The sequence below is a fragment of the Hemitrygon akajei genome, chromosome 2 (assembly GCF_048418815.1).
Source record: "Hemitrygon akajei chromosome 2, sHemAka1.3, whole genome shotgun sequence".
In the NCBI taxonomy this organism is placed as follows: domain Eukaryota; kingdom Metazoa; phylum Chordata; class Chondrichthyes; order Myliobatiformes; family Dasyatidae; genus Hemitrygon; species Hemitrygon akajei.
In genome coordinates, this window is record NC_133125.1 from 44724414 (window position 1) to 44750281 (window position 25868).

The 25868-nt window shown below is 38.4% G+C and overlaps 1 protein-coding gene across 1 annotated transcript in view; it reads right to left on the reverse strand.

The window, feature by feature from the left end:
• LOC140741435 (hippocampus abundant transcript 1 protein-like) overlaps positions 1 to 25868 on the reverse strand; it is a 56915-nt gene that overhangs the window by 16428 nt on the left and 14619 nt on the right. The window contains exons 2-6 of the mRNA XM_073071616.1: positions 18396 to 18491; positions 14248 to 14310; positions 3604 to 3728; positions 3192 to 3306; positions 1103 to 1321 (exon numbers count right to left, since the gene is read on the reverse strand). Of these exons, the coding sequence (XP_072927717.1) occupies positions 1103 to 1321; positions 3192 to 3306; positions 3604 to 3728; positions 14248 to 14310; positions 18396 to 18491 (618 nt within the window). The remainder of the gene's footprint in view (positions 1 to 1102; positions 1322 to 3191; positions 3307 to 3603; positions 3729 to 14247; positions 14311 to 18395; positions 18492 to 25868) is intronic.

The following is a 25868-nucleotide window of genomic DNA, read 5'->3' on the forward strand; positions in this document are numbered from 1 at the left end:
ACAGTGTCAATAATTAGGGTTCAATTCCTGCCACTGTCTGTAAAGGGTTTATATGTTTCCGGCGTGGGTTTCCTCCCACATTCCAAAAGATGTACCAGTTAAGGTTAAGATGTTGTGGGCAGGCAATGTTTGCACCAGAAGCATGGCAACACTTGCGGGCTGCCCCCAGCACATCCTTGGACTGTGTTGGTTGTTGATGCAAATGATGCACTGCACTGTATGCTTCACTGCACGTGTCACAAATAAAGCCAACCTTTATCTTCAGCGTTACTTAAACCTTTCGTTTTCTACAACACAGGTAGTGCCATGGGAATTTGCAAGGTGCGCTGTATAAACTGAACAAAGTAAACAGGAAAGGGAGACTAATTCAGATTAGCCTAAATGACAGCAGACAAATAGCTTAGCCACCTCTGACAATCACACTGCTAATGGAGAATGTTCCTTTGTGATAGCAAAACCAAGGATTAGGTCATACTTTTTCCTATCAAACTATTATTGCTGTCAAGAGACAAGACTGTAGTTTGAAAATAGCATTATACTAATAAAGTGAAAGTCAATATGAGAAGAAAACAGAGCAAATTCTAATTCCGCAATTGTTCTCTGGCAAAAATATCCAAAGATGAGATAATGGATAATTTAACTGAAGGCACAGTGTTGGATAAAGCAGCTTATTCTACTGGTACAACATCCATTGTGCGAAAGTGGAAATAATCAACTTTTGTTCTGAGCTCCTGCATATCATAGCATCCAGTATTATTAAATTCAATAATGTTTCCAATATTTGTTGAAGTGCAACACAATTTGAACTCATTTAGCAAACACTGCAAAATGTATCACCTTTGGATGAAAGATGAAATACTACCTCAGGGTAGCTTGTGGCAAAAGTCAGCCCAAGATAGTAGATCAACTCTTGTGGCTCTTAGTGGGCCCAAGAGTTAAAATAAAAATGCATGAAACTTTTTTTTTTATAATTAGAGATTAATTCTCTCATTTTCTTTCCAACATAGGAAGTAGCCATATAGCTCATCAAGTCTCTGACAGCTCCCAGAGTATTCCCATACTATGGTAACTATTGTGTACATACAGACTAAAGCATACTTACAGAGAAAGGGTCTGCTTGCTCCCATGAGAAAGCTGATCCTCGTGAAGCTGGTCGAACCTTTTCGGGGAGAGATTCAGGCACAGCCACCAAGATAAAACAGATGTCTAATGCTGCAATCACAGTGGCCACATGTACCACCAGATCATCTCCATATTTACTAGAAAGATAAGCACCAATGGCAGGACTAATTACCAAGCTTGCTGCAAAGGTTGCTGATACCTGGAGAGGGAGAAGTGAGAAAAAAATTACTTAAAAGTTTCATTAACAAACTCAGTTTTCAAACAAGACTGGCAATTTATCAACTGCACACTATAAAAGCTAAAAAATAAACCTAACATATCATGGCCTATGGGTTTGATAAGAACCTGTCTCAGTCTACCAGCACTGACATTACAATTTGAGCTTCGAAGTAGGTCATTACAGTTGACCCACTGAAGGAACAAGACCAAAGAATCCAAATGTAATACTGCATTTGCGTGCTAAGTTATTATTAACCCTATTACAACTGTCTTCCAGGCTACAACAGGAGCCAATCCAGGAATCACATTTGGCACAAGTGAAAAGGATCAGAACTAGCACTACAGCCTAGAACTCCAGTACATTAAACTCAACAAAGATCAAACAGTTGCTATTCACTCTAAATCATTATCATTTTAAAGTCTCAGAGCAAACAAAATGCACCAATTATAAAATATATCCAATTTATAACAGACATCACAGATTCCCCACCAAATGATTATCTTTACTTGTCAAGATAAATTCAAATATAGACATTGACCAATGTACTGTAGAGGCGGCTGCAATTATCTTCCTCAAATTAGGAAAGACATATCACTTTAAAAGATTACATATTATTTTACTACAGGCAAATCATTGAAAACAGTTCAAACACATGACGGACAGTGGTAAACCTGCAACCTTATAAGGCAGTGAGCATCTATAACAAAAGGGAAAGGATTATTAAATAATTATTTAACCATAAAGCACAAAGCACTAAATACAATTTTCTCTTTGCAGCACAGCAGTTTATTTTGTAATAAAAACAAACCGATATAAAAAAGGGTTCCAATATTATTCTAGCTTCAATCCTCTATTCTGACACTTGCAATTATCTTTGCACCGTGGGGATCTTAATGCAGAACAATGAAAACTGGCAAGTTTATTTTTTAGATATTGAAGTTAACAGTAGAATTCCATCTGTAACACAGAATGAGTTTTGTTTCATCTGTGTCTTATGGCAGTTGGATTTGGCAGAAACTGACCATAGTACAACTGCATTTTGAGAGAAATTAAGTATTACTTTCTTCTATTCAAATATTTTACAAATGCAAAAAGATTCAAATTGGGAAATGTTCTTAAAATTTATTGGGATAGGAATAGTGTTTCTTTAATTGTTGTATTTCTGCACACTCCAAATAGCTATTAGATAAAATGTAATTATGCACTGTTCTCTTCACTACCTTTCTCACCACCATCTATCCCTCCAAGGACTAAATGGCATAAAATACACATTTCCAAAGTGGATTTAATTATATCCTCTATTGCAGTGTTAACAACACTATGTGGCATTCTCCACTTATTGTAAAAATGATCTGTTCATTCTGTAGCCTTATGGCTTGAAAAGAATTTCAACCTTGTTTTTTGTTTTAACCAATGTTTATAACATCACATCCTGCAGCAGGTCATTGAATAACACACACAAAATGCTGGAGGATCTCAGCAGGCCAGGCAGCATCTATGGAAAAGAGTACAATCGATGTTTTGGGCAGGACAGGATTAAGAAGGGATGAGGAGTAGAGTTAAAAGGTGGGGGGAGGGGAGAGGTCGCGGTGAGGCCACACTCAGGTTGGAGGAACAAAAACTTGTATTTCGTCGGGATAGCCTCCAACCTCATGGCATGAATACTGATTTCTCGAACTTCTGGTACTAGTCACCACCCACCCCTTCACCATTCCCCACTTCCTTTTCCCTCTCTCAACCAAATATGAGGGCTACAGAGAGGAAAAGATAAACATGACAAGATAAACCTATAATTGTAAGGTAAGTAAACTGGTCTACACGTGCATAAAAGTGTGAAAATTGATCTTACTTGTCCATATGCTGTACTCCTCTCGTGCTCTTGTGTAATGTCAGCTACGTATGCAAATATCACTGAAAAAGTGACTGCAAAAATTCCGGACACTGAAATAATAGCAAAATACCACCTGCAAAAACAAAAAGAAAAGCATAACAAACTGTGCCTCCAATTAAACAAAGTTACCATTCCCACAGTTTCTAATCAAGTTTTTGTTTAAAAATCTTTTGACTTTAATATTGCAACTTAATTGTACTTTGATACATAGTATTTACTCAATAACACTCTGAGCCTTTACAGAAAGAACTAAATATAATTCTTCCTTGGTATATGCTAAAATAAAGTGCTGGGGGTGGGGGAGAGGGTGAGGTTTGCTTCTTGTATGTGAACATTATGTGATCCAACCAATGTAACTTTATACACTCACCATGGCCTTATCATTAATGGAATTGGGACACATGTGAAGAACACCGTTAACAAAAGAAATGATCTTCTTCCCCACACATCGGACAAAGCACCTATTAATGGAGCACTCATAAATGATAAGAACCCCTGAAAAAAAAGGAAGGGAAAAGCATAGAATTACCTCAGACTTCAATATTACTACATTCAAAGATAATAAACTGGTTTCACTACAAGAAAAACAGTAAAATCAGCAATTTTCAACACTGCTAGTTTAGAGCTGCCAAAATATAATGTTTTCCCAAAGTTTGTTTACTTTTATTTAGCTGCGCTTGATATTAAATATCAGTTCTAATTATTGTAAAAATATACAATTCAGATTTTGCATCAAACATTTGAATTAGTATTTGTGAGTGCACTGTCTAATTTACTTTTCACCTTTTACTTTGGAACATTTCAAGGGCTAAACACAATAAAGTCCCATGTCCTATTTAAGCACATCAAATAAACATGAAATCAGACTCAGCATCACAAAATAACACAATCTGGATGCCTGGTTTATTTTTTTTCCCTCCGTGCAAAGTGGAGTCTACATATCCTGCATTCTCTACCTACTTCAAATCAGATATTGCAAGTAAATGAAAATAATAAGATGTGAAATACTGTCTGAAACCGATATGCAGGGGTTCCCAACCATTTTTATGCTGTGGACCAATACCATGAAGCAAGGGGTCTGTGGACTCCAGGCTGAGAAGCCCTGAAGAGTGTCTGAGACTTTTGCATAGTACTGATAACCACTTTATTCTGAACTTTTGAACACTAAAGAAGCAGGCAGATCATTGCTGACGGGGTTGAGGAATTTAGGAGAACTTTCAGTTTCATGCTAAATATCCCGATCGATCAGGATTGTAAAAACACTTAACTTGTACATTCTGTAATTTCTGCATTTCAGGTGATTAAAACAGAATCATTGTGAAATTGAAGTCCATTCAATGCAATACTTTAATGACCATTTTGCTCCTGTCATGCACTAGTTTTCTTATTTTCATCCCAGTACTTTCAGACTTTTTGTGTTCTTACACCTATAGCCAATTGTTTTTGAGACTTAAACTTGGCCCCAAGAGCCACAATGTAATAATATATAGCAGTACTGACTTCAACAACTTTCAACATTACTAAAAATGTCCACACCTCTAAAACAATAGAGAATTTCTATTCTGTTGTAAAGGAGAAATTTACAGAGGGAAATGGGAATTCTCAGCAACAGGTCTGAAACTGATGCTTTGCCTCTTGGGTGGAAACCAGTAATACTTGTAGAGAACCAGCCAGATTTGAAAGACTTCTGGTCTTTTTATCAAGGGAGTTCTTTCCAGTTTCTACTCAATGAATGGTATAATTTTATTTACTTATTGAGACACAGCGAAGAATGGCCCCTTTCGGCCATCCGAGCCACGTCAGCCAGCAGCCCGATTTAACCCTAGCCTAATCACAGGACAATTTACAATGACCAATTAACCTACCAACCAGTAGGTCTTTGATCTGTGGGTGGAAATCGGAGACAAGGGGAATGTATAAACTCCTTACAGACCACAGAATTGAGGAAAGATGGCACCAGCCAACAATGTGACAAAGTGCAAAACCCTCCAGACTACTTCTTTCGTGCATCCCTTTTCTTCCAAACGTAGTTCTGCTTTTGTTGGAGCCTCTGTGATCGACATCTTGGTGGTGCATTTTTCAGGCCAATCTGGCACTTTGTTGTCTGGGAGGATGTTTCGAGCGAAGCGTGCAGCCTCAAGGGCAAGAAGCCTGAAAATGGTGCGGAAGGTGAGTGGGTATTCAGAGCCGTCTACCAGCTTCTCACTGCTGCTTGGGGAAGGTGTCTGCGTGTGATGGTCCTCTCCCTCTCTCTCTCTCAATGCTGTTGAAGGATGGCACTGGAGACCTGGGCCCTCAGCAAGGTTTAATCAAGCGATTGTGGATTGGACTCCGTAGTTCACGTTATGATGTGTTTCTGGTTGCTTTCAACTGTTGTTCCTATTTTGGGCAATTTTGAATGGGGGCAGCCTGCAGATTACGAACACCGAGGGGAACTGAAATCGTTTGGACTCTTTTGATGGTGTTTTATATCTGTGTTTTTCTCTCTTTTTTTGTTGCCATTTGCCCAGTTTGTTTTATTTTTGCATTGGGGGGTGGTGTTTGATGTTTTCTTTGAACTGGGTTCCATGGTTTTCTTTGGTTCAGGGTTGTTTGTCGGGAAGACCAATCTCAGGGTTGCATACAAACTTACACATACAAACTTTGATAATAAACGTACTTTGAATCTTTGAAAGGAAATGTAGTTGGGCAGACTCATTCCAAAGGTTCAGTTTACATACTTAAATGTCTAGTCTTTAGATCTTAGATAGATCCAAAAATAAGAAAGCCAATTCACCTATTCTGAGATAAAAAGGAAAAAAAAGCTGCAAGTAAAATGCACTGGATCATAGTAGCTTAGGCATACACAATTCCATGAGAAGCAGCATTTAAAGTTCTGTTTTTGGACTAGAAATATGTGAGATTTGCTGCTAATGCAGAGGAATCAGCCAAGTTTTCCAATTATTTACTTCTCCATGCTTCACAACTGAAGTTAATTTGTAGAAATGGTGTAAAAAGGCACCAAAAAAAGGTAAAAAGGTAGACAGAACTAAATGACCTTGTTCACAAAATAGCAAAATAATAGACATTTCAAAGATAAATCAAAAAACAAAATGCTGCAAGTATAAATTTGGTAATATATTTGCATTAAAAGCAGAATTTTGTGGAAGCTGGAAGATGAAATGAAATTAAAAACTGTCAAATTAATACTGCATGGATGTAGGATGTCCGCCCTGCCACACCCATGCCAACTGAGTGCGCACCTATATTAGTCCGATTTTCCAGTATGAGGCCCGTAACCTTTGATAAATTGGCACTTTGAATGCTCATCCACAAATAGCTTAAATGTTTTGAGTGACTGCCTTACCACCTCCTCAAGCGGTTAGTTTTAAATCCAACCATCCACTGCATAGGAAAAAAAATTCCTTTGATTCCAGCTAAACTTCCTACTCCTTTTAGACACAATTGGGAAACGTTTCTTCCCATCAACATTATCTATGCCCCTCATAACTGTTTACATCTGTCAGTTCCCTTCTCAGCTTCCTGTAAACAAATACAGCCTAGTCAACCTTTCTCAAGACTCAAACACTCCATCCTAGTGAATCAACCAGAACTGCAGATGACACTTCAGCTTCAACCTAACCAATGGTTTATAGTGTTGGACCATAACATCTCTGCTTTAATATACTATGCACTGACTAATTAAAGCAAGCATCCTGATGAAGGGTCTCAGACCGAAACAACATACGTTTATTTCCCTAATCTTACCTATCCGTGCTGCAATCGTCAGGGGTCTCTGAAATTGCACATCAAAGTCCCACTGCCCCTTAATATCCCGTTAGGCCCCACCATTCATTGTTTGGTCGATTCATATGAACCCTTTCAAAGTGCATTATTTCACACTTAGCAGGCTTAAACTTCAGCTGCCACTGATGTCCCCATCTTGCCAATGGATCAATACCATCCTGTAACCTAAGACCAGCTCCCTCACTATTATTACCACTGCAAGGAAGCCACACTTCCTTTCCTAGTATAGATGCACCACACTGGATGGTTGGCATGGGTGTGGCAAGGTGAAAGGCCTGCGTCCAAGCAGCATCACTCTGCTGCAAACACTCTGCTCCAACATTCACAGTGAAATTGCAACAAACAAGAAGTCTCAACCACTGATCTCCATGGTACATCATTGTTCCAGGTTTCCAGTCGCGTAATCAACTCCCCCCCACTATCATCTTACTACCAAAAGATTTTGGATCCATTTTGCCATCTTACACTGGATCCCATGGACACTATTGCACTGGCCTAAATTGGCCTCAGTTAAATATTTTAAACCCACTTTGCAATTCTCATCCTGGTTTTAACTTGTCAGTGGTTTCCCCTGCCATTTCTCTGGTCTCCATTTTTTTAAACCCCTTGAATTATTATATTCCTCAGATTCTGATCACTTAATCGCCAGATTTAACTCATCCAGCTTTGGTGGCAGGACTATTAACTATAATGCCCAAACACTTTAAGCCTCCATCTATGTATACCCCATCTATGCAATTTTAATAAGCTCCTTAAAATCTAGATCTTTGACAAAGATTTAATTATCTGCACTGTGTATCCAACAGTTGGTTTGGTGCCAATTATTGTTTGACAATGCCTTTGTAAAGGATCTTGCAATGTGCTGCATTAAAAACAACACACAATTAAATGTGCACTGTTGATTTCCACATTGAGAAAAACATTCCTTCCTGTTGAACACTGAATGTTCTTATAAGTTTATTAGAGCAAAAAAATCAACATTTGGATTTCTTCCACCACTACTATTGACTCCCTGAGAAGGTTTAAAACACAATGGATGCATATCTTGTTCACTTGAACCTTGGATATTACACACTTGGGGCATTCACAATTGAATGATATAGACACAACAGACAATTAGCCAATCAGCTTTGATGATGTAGACATACTGTGCAGATGTTGGAAATCTTAAGCAATACACAAAATGCTGGAAAAACTCAACAGCATCGATGGAGGGGAATAAACAGTTGACGTTTCGGGCTGAGACACTTCATCGGGACTGGAAAGGAATGGAGCAGAAGCAGAGTGAGATAGGGGAGATGGAGGAATATATGTGGAGAAAGCATTGGGGAGCATTACTAGTGTAGGCTTGGAACATGTACTGTTCCACATAGCTGATGATGAGGAAGGCATAACTGGGGCCCACATTGGTGCCTGTGGCTACACCTCTGGTCTGGAGAAAGTGGAAGGAGCCAAAAGAGAAATTGTTAAGGGTAAGAACAAGTTCCATCAAATGGAGAAGAGTGGTGGTGGATGGAAGGGGATCTGGTTAGGTCTGTTGTCCACAAAGGACTTCCTGATGGAGGATGGAGGTATACATCTATAGAGAAAATAAGGTGATCAGGGCCAGGAAAGAAAGCGATGGTCCACCGTCCTCTCCTATTAGATTTCTCCTCCTTCAGTCCTTTACCTCTTTCATCTCCCAGCTTCTTGCATAATCTCCTCTTCCTCACCTGATCTCACCCATCACCTGGTAGCTTATACTCTTTCCTCTCTACCCACCTTATTCTGGCTTCTCCCCCATTCCTTTCCAGTACTGATGAAATATCTCAGCCTGAAACATCAACTGCTTATTCCCCTCCATAGATGCTGCCTGACCTGCTGAGTTCCTCCGGCATCGTGCATATGTGTTGGAAAAGGAATATAGATCATTCTGAAGCAAACACTATCCTGAGTAGAAAATGTACTTGAAAGATAAAGACTCGAGGAATCTAGAGTTTACTATGACAATATCTCTCAGATTTGGTAATTTTATATCAATGCGTAAACTAATTTATTATTGTCACATACAGAAGTACCGTGGAAAAACTTTGTTTTAGATGCCACTCATAGAAATAATTTCATCATCTGATCATACCAAGCAATAACAGAGTACAGAATATAGTGTTACAGTTATGGAGAAGGTGCACTGCAGGCACACTATAAGGCACAAGTCGTTGATATGCTAGGTTGTGATATTAACAGTCCATTTTATTGTATAAGAGGTCCACTTGATAACATTGGACAACAATGATTTTGCTTCCCGAATAACTTTGGATGCATTTTATGGCTTTTAGGCTGCTGACATGAAAATCACCCTGAAATTTCCCTATCACACACCTTTTTTTGCCTGCATCTGTTCTTTCAATTCATAATTCGTCAGAATAACTGATCCCAAGATTAAGAAATGCATTCTTGTTGATCCATAAATCAAACAGGTCATCAATGGCAGGCAATTCGAAGAACTTCAAGTGGGATTGGAGAAAAATCGCACAGAAGGCATTCAAGGATGTTGTTGAAAACTTTCTTGGCAACTACAGAGCACCAAGCTACATCCAGCTAGTTGACAACATGCTTCAAGCATACAAAACCATGAAGTACAACATGTCACTAAAGATTAATTTTCTGCATTCCCATTTAAGACTTGTTCCCTGCAAATCCTGGTGCTGTCAGGGACAAGCATGGTGAAAGGTTTCACCAGGACATTGAGATCATGGAGAAACAGTATCAGGGCAACTGGAATCCTTCAGTGCTGGCCGATTACTGTTGGACACTTAAACGAGAAGCCTCAGAAATGGAGTACAAATGAAAATCATCAACAAAACATTTTTAGCTTAGTTGAACTGTTGCAAATCATCAGCACCTTTATGCAATTAAAAGCCTTATATTCAATAAAAGTTAATTTCTTGTTTCTCCAAATTCCCATGTGATAGAAATAGGTTGAAATCATGTTTGTGTTCAGCTTCAAGTGGTCTATTATCAACAAAAAAATTCAGAGGAAGCAACACTTTTGGAAAAAAAAAGTCCAGTATAGCATTACAGAAGTGGGATAAGCTGCCCCTTTAGCCTGCTGGTACATGCTTTCATGTTTTTAATATTTTCTGCCCAATGAGATGGGGGTTGGAAAAGGGGAAGAAGAGATCATGGCTAGAGTTGGAGGGGTCTTTGATTATGTTGGCTGAGAAGAGTAGATTGAGTACATGGAAGTGAGACTGGTTTTCATGCTGTGCTGACTTGTGACCACAACACTCTGTAGAGCAATCTTCAGCAGAGCATTTGCCATACCAAGTCATGGTGCATTTGAGTAGGAAGCTTCCTGTGGTGCATCTATAAAAATACAAGTCGAAGGGAACATGCTGAATGCCTTTAGCTCCCTAGGGGAGCAGGGGCACTGTTGCACTTTCTTGGTCATGGCATCTATACATTGATAAAGAACAGGTGATTGGTGATGTTTACTCTGAGGAATGTAAACCTCTCAAACAGAAGTGTATTCAGCACCCCATTACCTAAAGTCAATGACTAGCTCTTTTGTTTTGCTAACATTGAGAGAAGTGGTTGTTGTCATGACACCAAGCCACTTGGCTCCATCTCCTTCCTGTACTCTGACTCATTGTTAAAACCAAAATTACTTTATTTCAATATCATCTCAAAATATAATAGCAACAATTACTGAGGTGAATTTAAAGAATAAGATTGAAAATAAATCAGATCATTGCGTTGAGGAAGGTGCAGCTCTGGATTTATAATAATCCTTTTATTTATGTTTAACTGAAATCAAATTCAGACTAATTTTATTCCTTAAAATAAGGAAATGAAATGCAGAAGTGATATTACACAATCACATATTACATTATGAACAAAAATACAACTCACAGTCGAATCTGATATAAAAATGCAGAAGATACTTAAAAGGTCAGACAGCATTTGTAAAACAAATACACTATCTTCCTCTGTTCCCCATTTAATTTGTTTGTTTGTCGTCTAAAGTGTGAGCTAGTGATCAAAGAATGGTTATTGGCCAATTAGTTTTGATGATGAACAATTCAAAGGGCTACGGTGGAGATCATTTGTGTCCTCCATGTTTGAGTCATGCTTCCGAAGCCTAATGTCACTAATATTGCCTTCTTCTCTAATCTTTACCATCTATATTCTGACAAAGCAAATTCAGGATTAAAATGAAAACTGCAATTTAATCACACAGATAGGATTCTGTACCTTTTGGTAAAAACCAGGCAATATCTCACAATCAATGGTTTTCATACATTCAATATCTAATATCAATATTTGTGAGTTTTAAAGTGAAATCTAACTGATATCCTTTATTCACCTATTTCTTCATCATTGAAAATTCTTCACAAGTCAGCTCTGGGCATGATAAATTCTTGCACAGATGAAAATAACTTTCCTGCTGAACATCCATGTGCATGTACTTTCAATCAGTGTAAGGTGGTTAGGAACAAAGATGCAGAAGAATTTTCTTCTTGCCAAAAAGCACAGAGAACATCTGTAATATTATAATTGCTGATCCTGATTACACTGTCAACTGAACATCAAACAGGAATCAGACTTGGCACCTTAAGATCTAGTAGTCTCTGTAATTTATCAAATAATTTTTCACCAGCAAGTCCCAGGAGACAGATTTTAATAGATACATTATATAACATCCATGATATTATTGCAGGTAACAAGATAGTTAGGTTTAAGCCAAACAACATTTCAGATCCAAAGAATAATAAACCTTCCTACTGATGTTGCTAATACGTAAAAACTCCAACCTCTATTAGACATTTCCAATTACATTCAAAGCATTTCTATGATCTCATTTTTGACCTTCACCAATGCACTTAAAATAGGAAATTAAAGGGATAAATTGAGATAGACCTCAAAAAACTGATACAGGGTTCACAATATATGGATGGCTGTCAACAAGTCATTGAGAATATTTAAAGTGGAGGTTGATAGATTCTTGTTTAGTCAGGGCATCAAATATTATGGGAAGAAGGTAGCAGAATGGATTTGAGAGGGCTAATACATCAGGCATGATGGAATGGCAGGTCAGACTCAATGGGTCAGATGGCTTAGTTCTGCTCCTATGTCCTATTGCTCCTCCAACCTGAGAGTGGCCTCATTATGGTGGTATTCTATTCCAGTTTTCTCTATTCCATAGACTCACCGCCCTCTGGCTAAAGAAATTTCTCCTCTCCTCTGTTCTAGATAGACACCCCTCTATTCTGGTCCTAGCCTCCAACCTGATGGCATGAACATTGATTTCTCCAACTTACAGTAATTTTCTTCCCTCCCCTCTTCTTCAATTCTCTCTGGTGTCCCTCTTGCCTCTTTTGTTCTCTTCACCTGCCTATCATCTTCCCCTGGCACCCCCCCCCCTTCCCTTTCTCCCATGGTCCACTCTCCTCTCCTATCAGATTCCTCCTTCTCCAGCCCTTTACTTTTTCCAGCTATCACCTTCCAGCTTCTTACTTCATCTCCCCTCTCCCACCCACCTGGATACACCCATCATCACCTTCTAGCTTGTACTCCTTCCCCCCACCCCCCAATCTTCTTAATCTGGCTTCTTCCCCCTTACTTTCCATTCCTGATGAAGGATCTCAGCCTGAAACGTCGACTGTTTATTCATTCCCATAGATGTTGCCTGACTTGCTGAGTTCCTCCAGATGTGTGCCTGCGTCTGCTCTGGATTTCCAGCATCTGCAGAATCACTTGCATTTATGGAGTACACTGTTTTCCATTCAATATAAATACGATAAATATTTAATTTTCTTTTTGTAAAGATTTACTTGTTTATGTGATACATTTACCAATATCTTTTTATTTTTCACAAAGTACAGTGAACATGTGCACATTTTATATTTCAGACAAAAAAACATGAATTCCTGTAATCAAGTCTGAACATGGAACACTACATTCTTGAAAAATTCAATGAAGGTCAGCCCATCAGCTTGATCTTTTTACCTACCAACAAGTAGTTTCAGTAGTTGAAAGAATCTGTAAAATTCTTTGAACAGGAATTTGTGGCAAATTAGATTGGGATCTGTAAAGCTTCAATGACGGCAAAAACCTTTCTCAAATGAAAAGCTAACACAGTAGTGAACAAACATAGATTATAGGGAATACAAATAATATTCCAGCTCTAAAAAAAATATTGTTAAAGAGCAGATGTTCCTTATAGAATGCTGCTTCCAGCACTGATGTTGCAGAATAGAATACACAATGTCATACTATAAGAACCCAATATCAAGTACAATGTATTAAAATTATTTGCTCACAGTCACTTTCAGGATCTTGGGCATTAAAGAAAGTGTCATTAGAGACCTGCAAGGCTGAACAATTAACATAAAACGGGCATCTTAACTCTCAAGGTACTTTGTTTACCTTGTTTCTAACTGAAAAGCTCTGAAGAATCTCATTCAGTTATCTTCAAGAACTTACTTAGTATGTACTCTCAGGCTTTGCCAATGTGGCTACTACCTTTATAGAACAGACTGTGTAAATTACATACTGAACAAGTCTTAGGCAGGTTAAACTTAAAGGGATTTTGACTGAGAATGGGTACAGCATTCCAAAAAAAAAAATCTGCAGAAATAAATTCAACCATGCATAAGCATGACCAAGTTTAACAATTGGGGCATTAATAAATAGCATTAATTTCAGAAACTGAATAACGAGTTATGCCTTTTGCGTTGACTAATTAGACAAAGTAAACATACATTTTAACTAATGACACATACAAAGTGCATCCAGAAGCGTAAAGCAAAACAAAGATTAAAAGATGTCACCCCAGCGAAATGGTATGTTTTCCTGTATCGCACTATTCTTTCACACATTGTGTACGTGCTAAACCGGTGTCATGAATTTTTTTGGGAACATCTTTGAAAAACTTAGGTGATGGTATTCAAAGAGAACTTGATTCTTTAGAATACCAAATTTTCAAAAATGACATGACACTTCTGCAAAGGAGTAGGGAGCAATGAGGAACAGCAATACTGTTATTGCACTGATTCAGTTGTGTAGTTTTTTTTGTTAGAAACATACAGAATCATATGAATAGTATGACCTTTAAAATGTGTGGTGGCCGATCTGCAGAGGCACTTCATCTCATAAGTAATATGCATCTCCACACATATTAATTTCTACAAAATTATATCCAACTTTGTTTCTTTTTATCAGGAATGTGAATTTGAGACATTCTTACCTTTACACCCTGAATAAGGCCATTCATTAAAAATGTATGCTTAGGAAAGGTTTCATGCAAAACCTGTCAAAGAAAGATGTAAAAATATTACATATAATGAAGTAAAAATATTACATATAATGAAGTGAAAACACTAATAGCTGTATTTAAATAAAAACAGGTTTAACAATCGCCAATACTTCCACAATGAGCAAGTCAAAATTATTTAAACAAGTTTCAAATGCTTTGTTATAGCAAGAACTATATTTGTAGATTAATGAAAATCGACTACACCAAAATTTATATGTGCTATGCAAAGAATTTTCATGTACAACAATTGATTCCATGAAACTAAGGCATTAAACTCATTCACTTAACATTTTTCATATTTCTTATGATAGGGAACGAGGCCATTCCGCCTATAAAACTGATGTCAGCTCTCACTGCAATTCCAACCCTCCATTTTCCTGAAATCCATTCTCTCGCAGATGCCCATCAATTCCACTCTGATTACATCAGTGGCAATCTATGTAGTTAATTATCCAATTAATCAGTCTGTTCTGTGATGTCGGAGTAAATCAGCTGCAGGACTAAACACAGATTGTTGGGGCAGTGAACCACTCTGCTGCCAGTTCGGACCTTATTCACAGAGAGCATAAATACCTCAAATACTGACTAAACAATGTCAGGCAACTCAAATTTTCTCTTGGGAATTCTGTAGTTCTCTACTTGGAGCAATGACTTCAACTACTCCGGGTTTCAACTGTATTCTTTCCCCTTTACCTAAAGGCTGCCACATAGAAAATCAAGAAATTGTTTACAGCGTAAAAGGAAATGAATGCAAATAATTAAGAGGGTGAAAAGGCCAAATAAGAAAAAGGCACTTAAGCTAGAGAAATGCAGAAGTACAATTGAAGAAAATCATGAAAGATTTCAGATCAAGGAAAAATAAATCTGAATCCTGGTTACAGGTTTCTCTTACCTGCAACTACTTCTTGCAAATTATTCCATTAAGTGGCTAAAACACCAATATACACTCAGTGACCACTTTACTGGGTACCTCCTGAACATCTGCAAAATTCTAACCAGCCAACATATGCCAGCAAATCAATGCATCAGCATGCAGGCATGCTCAAGAGGTTCAGTTGTTGTTTAGACCAAACATCAGAAAGGGAAAGAAATATGATCCAAGTGACGTTGACTGTGGAACGATTATTGGTACCAGACGGAGTGGCTTGAGTATCTCCTGGGTTTTTTTTTAATATGCACAGCAGTCTCCGGAGTTTACAGAGAATAGTGCGAAAAACAGAAAAAAAATCAAGTAAGCAGTATTTCTGAGGGTGGATAATGAGAGGGGTCAGAGATTGGCCAGATTGGTTTAGGCTGATAGCAACAGTAATTCAAATAACTATGTATTAGAACAGTAGTGTGCAGTAGGGCGCCTCTGAATGCACAACACATCAAACCTTGAAGTGGATGGGCTACAGCAGCAGAAGGTACAGGTACAGCACTGTTATCTACTCCTATACTTAATAAAGTGGCTAATGAGTGTATAATTTCTCTTCACTCCACCCTTTCTCACTGCAATCCTGACACATCTCTCTTGCGGACCCTCTGCTTAGTAACCAATACCTATTCACTTTTCTCATTACTATTTGTCGAACACTATTAAATACAATTTGACTGCAGTGTCTCCTATATTATAGCTATCGGTTTTAGTTGGCCGAACAAACTAAGATACCCAATATATTACTCTAATACCTAGGGACAATAACCATTAACCAGGATAATTTTTTTAAAATACTCTAGCTTACCAAATTATGCTACTGTAAGCAATAAATTTACTGTTCTTAATTCATTCTTTGCAAGTAGTATAGCACACTACACTATCCATAAGAACCCCTTTGCACTTTATTTCTCCCTATTACAAAACATGCTTTTTTTCTAAATTATGGCAATCATAAATGGTAGCAATGCACATTTTAAGTAACCAAAGTATTATCTTTAGCAAAGGAAAGCTTCCTCTGCGTCATATGTTAATGTGGATTCAGAAGGTTCTTGCTGACAAGAAAAAAAAATTGATCAGATGCTTTTAATTTAAGCAGCTAAAGACTTTTTCCTCTATCTGTAGATATCTTTCCTATAAAAGTAACTCCAAAAAGGTTCAGTGAAAAAAAGGCATATCACTGTATTGACAATTCATCATTTGCTTCACATGAAGTCTTACTTCAGCAGAAGTAGTAAATACTGTCAATTTGTATTGATTATCAAGAAAACTCTTAATTTATTTTGGTTAAAATTAAATTGTGCATTGGAAAATGATCAAATGAAACATCACCGCCTACTCACTTTGTAAAAAACTGTTTTGCTGTGAACCACTTTCCATTTGACATTATCACTGCACGTTTTACAATGTTTCCACCCCGAAGCAGTTAACAATAACAAGACCAGATTCAAATCATTTAACGTCAACATTGGCTGTGTTTATTTTCCCCAAGATGGGTAGAACTACATACAGTAATGTGAAATAACTGTTCAATATTTTTCCAGTTGTTTCAGGAATAGAGGCTGCACTGGAAATTAATCAAGCTACTATTCCAGTTGAATAATATTACAACATAACTCATTTGAGGAGACTAATGTTATTATTGAAATTAAGAACAGTAAAGTGCTTTTACTTATGATTCCCCCCCCCCTTACAAACAACATATGGTGTCTTGATCAGGCAAATAAAACCTTGTTTTGTGTGTAAAAGTAGCACAAAACAAAAATCATCACTATCAGCCTACTTACACACCACGACTCCCCAAACCCCGTAACCCAGACCATCCAGATGGAAAAGTACAGGAGACACTTTGTTTATACCAAACATCACTTTCTCCTCCAGGATGACAATGCACCAAGTGACATTCATCTTGCTGTGCCTTTCACTCAAGCTTCACACAGTCACACGTGGACAAGGTAGATGGAACCAGTTAATTTTAAATTATATATTAATAAAGGCATTAACTTACATTTATGTTAATGTAGATTAACTGACAACCTTCTCTAAATACTAATATCCAGAAATGGGGACACCTCTTTTTCCCTTATTGGAAGGGGGGGGGGGGGTGGAGAGAGACTGACTGAGATACGTCGAATAACTGGGTGAACAAGTAGTCTTTGGGGTAATGCAAATCTGTGTCTTTACTGTTGCTTTGCTGTGCGCTTGAGTACCAGCTGGGGGGGGTGCCGATGCCTTTTTGCTGGTGGGGGAGGAGGGGGTCCGTTGCTTTGCTGCTGCTTATATGTGGGGGGGGGTAAGCTGGGGTGGGCTTTGGGGTTCTAACATTTAACTGTCATTCATTCTTTGGGACACTTCTCTGTTTTTGTAGATGTTTGTGAAGAAGAATTTCAGGATGCATATTGTATCCATTTCTCTGACATTAAATGTACCTATTGAAACCCATTGACCTATACTTCAAAGTACAATTTGAACAAGGCTTCTAAACTATGCAAATATTAACTACAAGGTAGCATAGCGGTTAGCGCAACGCTTTACAGTACCAGCGACCCAGGTTCAATTCCCGCCACTGCCTGTAAGGAGTGTGCAAATTCTCTCCGTGACCACGTGGATTTCCTTCAGGTGCTGTGGTTTCCTCTCACAGTCCAAATATGGACCAGTTGGTAGGCTAATTGCTCATTGTAAATTGTCATACGATTAAACTTGGATTAAGTTGGGGGATCGCTGGGCGGCATGGCTTGAAGGGCTAGAAGGACCTATTCTGCCACTATATCTCAATCAATAAATAAAAACATTTTATCACTATTTTAAATACATATTAATATTTTTAAAAAAACATGTGTAAGTTCTAAATACCTCCTCCACATTGAATAGGATTGTGTGTGGCTTGAAAATGAATGCTAAACATTACTAGTGTTTGTTAGTACATTGGCAACTTTCTGGAGAAAATTATAGGCAGTAATTCAAACACAAAAGTTTGATCTCCAAAGGGTGACAGCCTCAAGATCTGGAACCTTGCTGTATTCAAAAGTGATCACATTTTTCACCACATGCTCATAATATCAAAACAAAATTCAGGAGCTTCATGCTTGGTCAGTTCAGTAATAGTATACTTCAGCTTGAAGAATTAACTGCAGGAAAGTACCATGAAACACACTGTACTTACTGTTAGCATTGGAGTAGTTAACAGACCCCAGGCAAAGAATTCTAAAAAGATGACGACTACAGCATGATAAACACTAGGCCGCCCAATTCCATGTTGCTGAAAAAAAAGAAATGGAAGAATTTACTATAGGAACAAAAAATTATAAAATTGTGCTGTGTACCCAAAGATTCTGCACCAAGTATAGTAACAAAACATTCAATGCAAAATGGTATTTATATGTAGATATTTCCTACAATGGATAAATTCTTCTTTTGTAAAAATCGTATTTTTTAATCTGATGTTAAATGGAGAGGGCATACCTTTAATTAAAAAGCTGTACTATATGCCTGAATATACTCTCAGTAGCCACTTTATAACGTACAGGAGTGGAACCAGGTGTGGTCTGTGGTGCTGTAGCTGTCAAAGTTTGATGTGTTGTGTATTCAGATATGTTCTCTGCACACTGTTACAATGTGTGTTTATTTGAGTTACTGTCGACTTCCTGTCAGAACTTGAACCAGTCTAGCCTATCTCCTGACTTTCTCATTAACAAGGCATTTTCGCCCACAGAACTGCCGCTCGCAATATTCAAAGTAAATTTATTATCAAAGTACATATACATCACCTTATACTACCCTAAGATTTTCTTGAGCATGCAAATTAGAAAGAAAACAATTGAATCAATAAAAAACTGCACACAACAGGGATGAACAAACAGCTAATGTACAAAAGACAAACAGCACAAATAGCAAAATAAATAAGCAGGCAATAAATCAGAACACAAGTTGTAGAATCCTTAAGAGTGAGTCCACAGGTTGTGGAATCAGTTCATTGTGGGGGTGATTGAAGTTATATCTCCTCTGGTTCAAGAGCCTGATGGTTGAGGGGAATAACTGCTGGTGTGGGAAAGGATACTTTTTTGTTTTTCACATCATTCTCTATAAACTCTAGAGGCTGCTGTGCATTAAAAAAAAAAATCGCAGATCAGCTGCTTCTGAGATACGTAAACCACCCCGCCTGGCGCCCAACAATCATTCCACGGTCAAAGTCATTTAAATCACATTTCTTCCTCATTCTGATGTTTGGTCTGAACAACTGAATCTCTTGATCATGTCTGCGTGCTTCTATGCATTGAGTTGCTGCCACATGATTGGCTGATTAGGTATCGCATTAACTAATAAAGTAGCCACTGAGTATATACTTGCAACATACTTCATAATCTCTTAAACCATGCAATTAGCTTGGAGAATGTCTATTATGCTAATGATTCTCATTGAAATTTATGGGTCTTCACTTCTCTGATATCTCTGGAGTACTTTGTATCCTCCTAGCTTCACGTACACCATGCTCAAAATTCAAATCCTTATCCTCTTGGCACCTAAATTTGAAACCTCCTAAAACACATTTTAGCCCCACCTCCAACTATATTGTTTATTGCTCTCTTATCTTCTGCTGTTATTGCCAATGTGACCAATTTATCTATTTTGTTGCTTTCCTTTTATTGTCAATCTCTGAAGGACAACACCTGTCTATTTTAACACTGATAGTTCTTGCTTTTCCTTCTTATACCCTTCAAAGTAGGACCCTTGACTTTCTTTTCTTAGGAACATGCTATTCCTACAATGACATTATTAATAGGCAGCACACACAAAATGTTGGTGGAACGCAGCAGGCCAGGCAGCCCACCAGCATTTTGTGTGTGTTGCTTGAATTTCCAGCATCTGCAGATTTCCTCGTGTTTGCTTATTAATAGGTAGAGCAGGTTTCCACTGATGCTGATGACATAAAGTTTTATCACTTCACAATATCTCTAGACTACATAACTATCTTTATGAAGTCCAGCTTTATAACTCAATTTGGGAATGAACCTAATTCCATCCAATTTAACAGTTGTTTGCATGATATTGTCCCTTCTCTTACTGGTTTTCAGTCTGAAAACAAAATTAAACTAATGTATTGAAGACACAAGCAATCTTACAACTGTTCACGATGCAGCAGCTTGAATTTAGTATGCTTTATTATCAATTTCTTAATTCACCACACTCAATTATCAATAAAAAGAAAAATACCCTGCTTGGTGTCACCTGCGCTTCCAATGATGCCCTTGTGGATACCACCCAGTGTGTCGAGCAATCACTTTCTTTGGACTATGCAGTTTTATTGACCACTCAGTTTCAGTGATGAACATGGGTGACAAACAGTAAAATTCTTCACCTAAAGTACATTCTGTGCCTTTTTACTCCCGCCGAATGCTTTCCAGGCAATGATCAACTTAGTTGAGTATTTATTAATAGGAGCAACAAGCTTTTGTCCCCAAAGTAATATTAATAGTATTTCACCTTTGGTTAGTTTGGCCAAGATCCACAAGACTATATCTGTAATCTGAGGTCTCCCAACTGTATGTGTATCACTATACTCGTGTATAGAAGACAAGCATTTGGGAGACTGGCGGGATAGCTTTGCCATCTGCTTCAGGTACCTTCTGCCATATGGGAATTCAAGTTCATGGCCACAGTTCTAACTTGAGAATTTTTTTTTGATTTGGGAACAGATCTCAGGAATGGAATCCTGTCGCAACCTGGAGAGGACCTGTATCTCCATCATTGATGGATCCATCTTGCTCCTGGACAAGACATGTTCAGAGATAGTGATACTTTGAAATAATACACTCAAAGTTTGCATTTATAGACAATGCAACATAGAATTTAAATGTTTTCCTGTATTATCTTTGCAAAATTAATTTTGTTGTATACAGTATTTAATATATCAGTAATATTTGAGTAATATTGTAAATATGTTGTTTGATTGGCATTCTTTGATGTTTATATAATGTGTTGTGGGTTATATGTAAAAGTATATAAATAGCATGTGTCATAATGTCACTACCTACATGACTTGCTTAAAGTAAACATGAAGTTAGATACATTATTCCGGACTCTTGCTTTTAGTTCAATTCACTTTTACGTGTTTTGGAGTTACAAAACATAACAGTTGTCATTGGGGAGCACACATAGTGATATTACTAGCAGAGCTACTGCCTCATAGCTTCAGCACCCTGGCCTCAATGCTGACCCCTGTTGTTGTCTGTACCAAGTTAGTTCGCTCACTGTGTGACCACATGGGTTAATCACAGGTGGCCTGGTTTCACCACTTATCCCAAAGATGCGTAGGCTAGTGAGTTAATTTTCCACCACCAATTGGTCATAGTGTACAGGTGAATGGGAGGAACTCAGGAATGTTGATTAGAACATGGGGAGAATAAAATGGGATAGTTAGTTTGTTGCTGGCCGTGCACTAGCGAAAGGCTTTGTCTTTTCAATCTGAACGCAAGTACATCAATAGAGCAGGAAAGGTAATATAATAAAATACTGAATTTAGTGCAACAATTGTAGAGAAATTGAAGCGCAGGTAGACAATAAGGTGCAATGGCTATGATGTTGTAAACTGGGATATCAACATCTCTGCCTCATCATACAAGAGGTCCATGGATGAGTCTAATTACAGCAGGTTAGAAGCCATACTTGAGCCTGTTGGAAGGTGTATTCAAGCTTGTGTATCTGCTCAATGGAAACTTGGGGAAGAGAGAATCATGGGAGTGGGAAGGGTCCCTAAGCATCACAAAGTTCAGACAGAGTCACTGGAAGAGAGGCTGCTTTTCATGATAGACTGGGTAGGGAGTGTTCACAACTGCAATTTCTTGGCAGTTTGATGATAAAAAGCTGTGACACATGCAGATAGGGTGTTTTCTCATCATTGGGAACATGCCAAATTTCCTCAGCTTACTGATATGTTTGTATGCTTTCTTGGCAATTGCATCTACATTCAGGGTTAGACCAAGACAAGCTATTGGTGATATTTACACCTAGGAAATTGAAGATCGCAACCATATCCACCTTAGCACCATTGATAAAGGTAGGGCAATGTAATCCGACCCTCTTGCTGAAGTCATGAAAACAATAACAGGTGGTCATTAAGGAAAAGGTGATTGTCCTGGGACACTGTTACTTCTTCCTGTACTTCACCTTGTCATTGTTTGACATCTGGCTCACAATGGTGGTGTCGTCTGTGAACTAGTAAATGGAGTTAGAGCAGAATCTGACTACAGAGTCAAGTACATAGGGACAAAAGGAGCTGAGAGCACAGCCTTGTGCTCCACTGTTGAGAATAATTGTGGCAGAGGTGTTGTTGCTGATTGGAGTCTGTTGGTCAGGTAGTCAAGTATCCAGCTGCAGAAGGAAATTCTGAGCCCTAGGTCAAGGACCTTGGAGATGTGTTTATTTGAAATTAGTGCAAATGTAAGCTGGAGCATGGTATCCTAGATAATGGCTACCTGACTGGCTAACCACAGTTTGTGCATCTTCAGAACCATGTGCCAGATATGGCTGTAAGCAACACAGAGTCCCCACAAGGGACTGTACTGGCTCCTTCCTGTTACCCTGTATACCTTGGAGTTTACATATAACACTGAGTCATGTCATCTGCAGAAATTCTCTGATGATTCAGTAATAGTTGGTGTATAAAGGGAGAACGGGAGGATGAACACAGGGCACTGGTGGAGGACTTTGTCAAATGGTGCAAGCTGAATCATCTGCAGCTCAACATCAGTAAGACAAGGGAGATGGTGATGGACTTTAGGAAGACTATACCTGCACTGCTCCCTGTTAATGGTGAGGACGTGGATGTGGTGAGGACCTACAAGTACCTGGGGATGGACCTGGATGACAGATTTGAGTAGTGCACCAATACAGAGGCTGTGGACAAGAAGGGCCAGAGTTACTTCTACATCCTGAGGAGACTGAGGCCCTTTGGAGTATGCAGGCCTTTCCTTCATGTTCTACCAGTCTGTTGTCACCAGTACAATCTTTTATGTGGTGGTGTGATGAGGCAATGGTATCAACACGCGTGATAACAACAGGCTCAATAAACTGATTAGGAAGGCTGGCTCTGTTATAAGAGTCAAACTGAGCACATTGGAGGCTGTAGTAGAACAAAGAACCCTCTGGAAAATCTTGGCAATTCTGGACAATGTTTCTCACCCTCTGCATGCCACCTTGGCTGAACAGAGGAGCACTTTTAGTAATAGACTAAGACAACTGTTATGCTCCAAAGAGTGTGATATGAGGTCACACTTACCCTCGGCTACTAGGCACTATTAAGAGTCAACCTATAGCTGGGCAAGTGATGACCCCCTCCTGTTAGACTGCTTGAGGCAATTTATTTTTTATTCTTTCTTACTTCTCTTCTGATATTTATATCTGTGCATTTGTAATGCTACTGTGACTCTGTAATTTCCTTTGGGATCAATGAAGTATCTATCTTGTAGACTACGAAGGGGTTGGGGAAGGTGAAAAGTATTAAATGATTACTCAAATTGTAAAATAATATACAAGGCAATATATGTTAGTGATCAAGTCTGGATTTTCATGTGACATATCTATTTTCGAATGATTTTGATGGATTTGGAAACAGTGAGCGTTCAGAGAGCACAAAAGCAGAAAACAGCTGCAGTGAACAGTAAACATGGCACACCAAATGCTGCATGAATAATTCATTTTCCTGCTATATTTCAGTAATGTCCATCTCTCCCTACTCTATTCTATTACTAAAGCCTAGTGAAAATTAACTCACTTCCCAGCTTCATACAGTTTTGGTGATCTTTCCAACACAGGCTGCCAAAGATTTCAACACAAATTCCATCTGAAGAATCAAGCAGAAATCACAAGCAGCTTAGGCCCACTCAACTTAGTGAATTTATTAAATCATTCTCTCCCCCTTCCTCCGAGTTATTTAATGAGGTACTTGGTAGTGGCGGTGTTCGGCGGGGGGGGGGGGGGGGGGGTTGGCATAACAGGCATTGAAAATGATTATTTAAATTAGTCATGCAATTTATCTGTCCTGATTTGCACAGATGGATGGAAAATCTAATTCAAGCATTCCCTAGTTTTGTCTTACACCTACTTACAACCAACATCTTTAACTTCAATACATTCAAATCTAATGACTACAGTGCTTGGTTAACAAAGTAGATTGCAATATTTCATCACCATTGTATCCTTTTAAAAATAACTGAAACAAAGACTGCTACAATGCAATTCTGAACATCTTGTCTGCCTCAGTACATTTCTCTAAATGATTCCACACCTCATTCTGCCTGGAAAATCACCTGCACACTAAGAGGGAGTTCATCTTCTGCATGTATACTTTTGTTTTTTTAACTTCTCTGAGAGACCACCTAGAAAAGGTCAATGTGAAATCATGAACTCCACACCACATGTAATTTTGAGAACCTTCCCTCACCTCAATCTTTGAAAGGCACTTTGAAAGCAAATACCGTAGATTCCGGACTACAGAGCGCACCTGATTAAAAGCCGCTGGCTCTAATTTTAGAAATAAAATCAATTTTTTACTTGTAAAGGCCGCACCGGATTTTAGGCCGCACCGGATTTTCGGCCGCAGGTGTCCCACGTTGTAATATGAGATATTTACACAGAAAGATATTACACGTGAGGATTTTTTAACTTTTAATTAAATCCATATGGTAACAAAAACAAATACATATTGCAAATGCTTTTTTTCGAACCGTGCCCGTAACGCGGCTACTTTTAAATATACGTTGCGTATACTTTTTTACTGAACAACATTCCAATATCTCCTAACGACTGGTAAAAAATATATATACTGCAGCCTACCAGGAAAAGTTATTGATCGCCTTTAACTTAAAAGCAGCGTTTTCGCTCCGCCGCTCCCCCCCCCCCGCCGTCCCGTTTATCGTAAACGGCATTTAAAAGCAGCGTTTCGCTCGGGTCTAATGCCCCCTCCGTCCCGTTTATCGCAAACCGGTATCCCACAAGACGCGGCGAAACCGGGTGTGACGTCATAGCATCCCGCGACGTAGTACAGAAAACAAATATAGTTAAAACTCTTCTAACTTTAACTAGAAAATGAATTACTAAGCGAAAATATTATAAACTAAATAACTGCCATAAAGGCAGCACAATGCTTTTCTTCCGAGTGTTTTCCATGTTGATGAGGGTGAGTACAAATGACTGATTTACAATAATTGTGAAAGTGCGCTTGATTTATCGTACAATTTCATTGGACCTCTGTGAACTACTCATCAATTTTATTGGTCTACTGTTACGAGGCAAAATGTTTTCGGCGGCATGAAAAAAAATAATACATTAGCCGCTCCGTTTTAAAGGCCGCAAAGTTCAAAGCTGTTCAAAATGTGGGAAAAAAGTAGCGGCTTAAAATCCGGAATCTACGGTATATCTGAACACTGTTGGAAGAAAATGTGTAATTGCAGAGATTTCCTATGCAATCAAGCTTTTTTAAACTGTGATTACTGGTAACCAGAGATACACCAGCAGCCTTGTTCACACTGAAGTTCAAAGGAAGGCATCTAAACATTGAGGAGAGTAGGGCAGGTAGGGTGACAAGCAACAAAGGAATGAATGGAAAGGCACATTGTCTTTTTTAATGTCTTGATGGCAT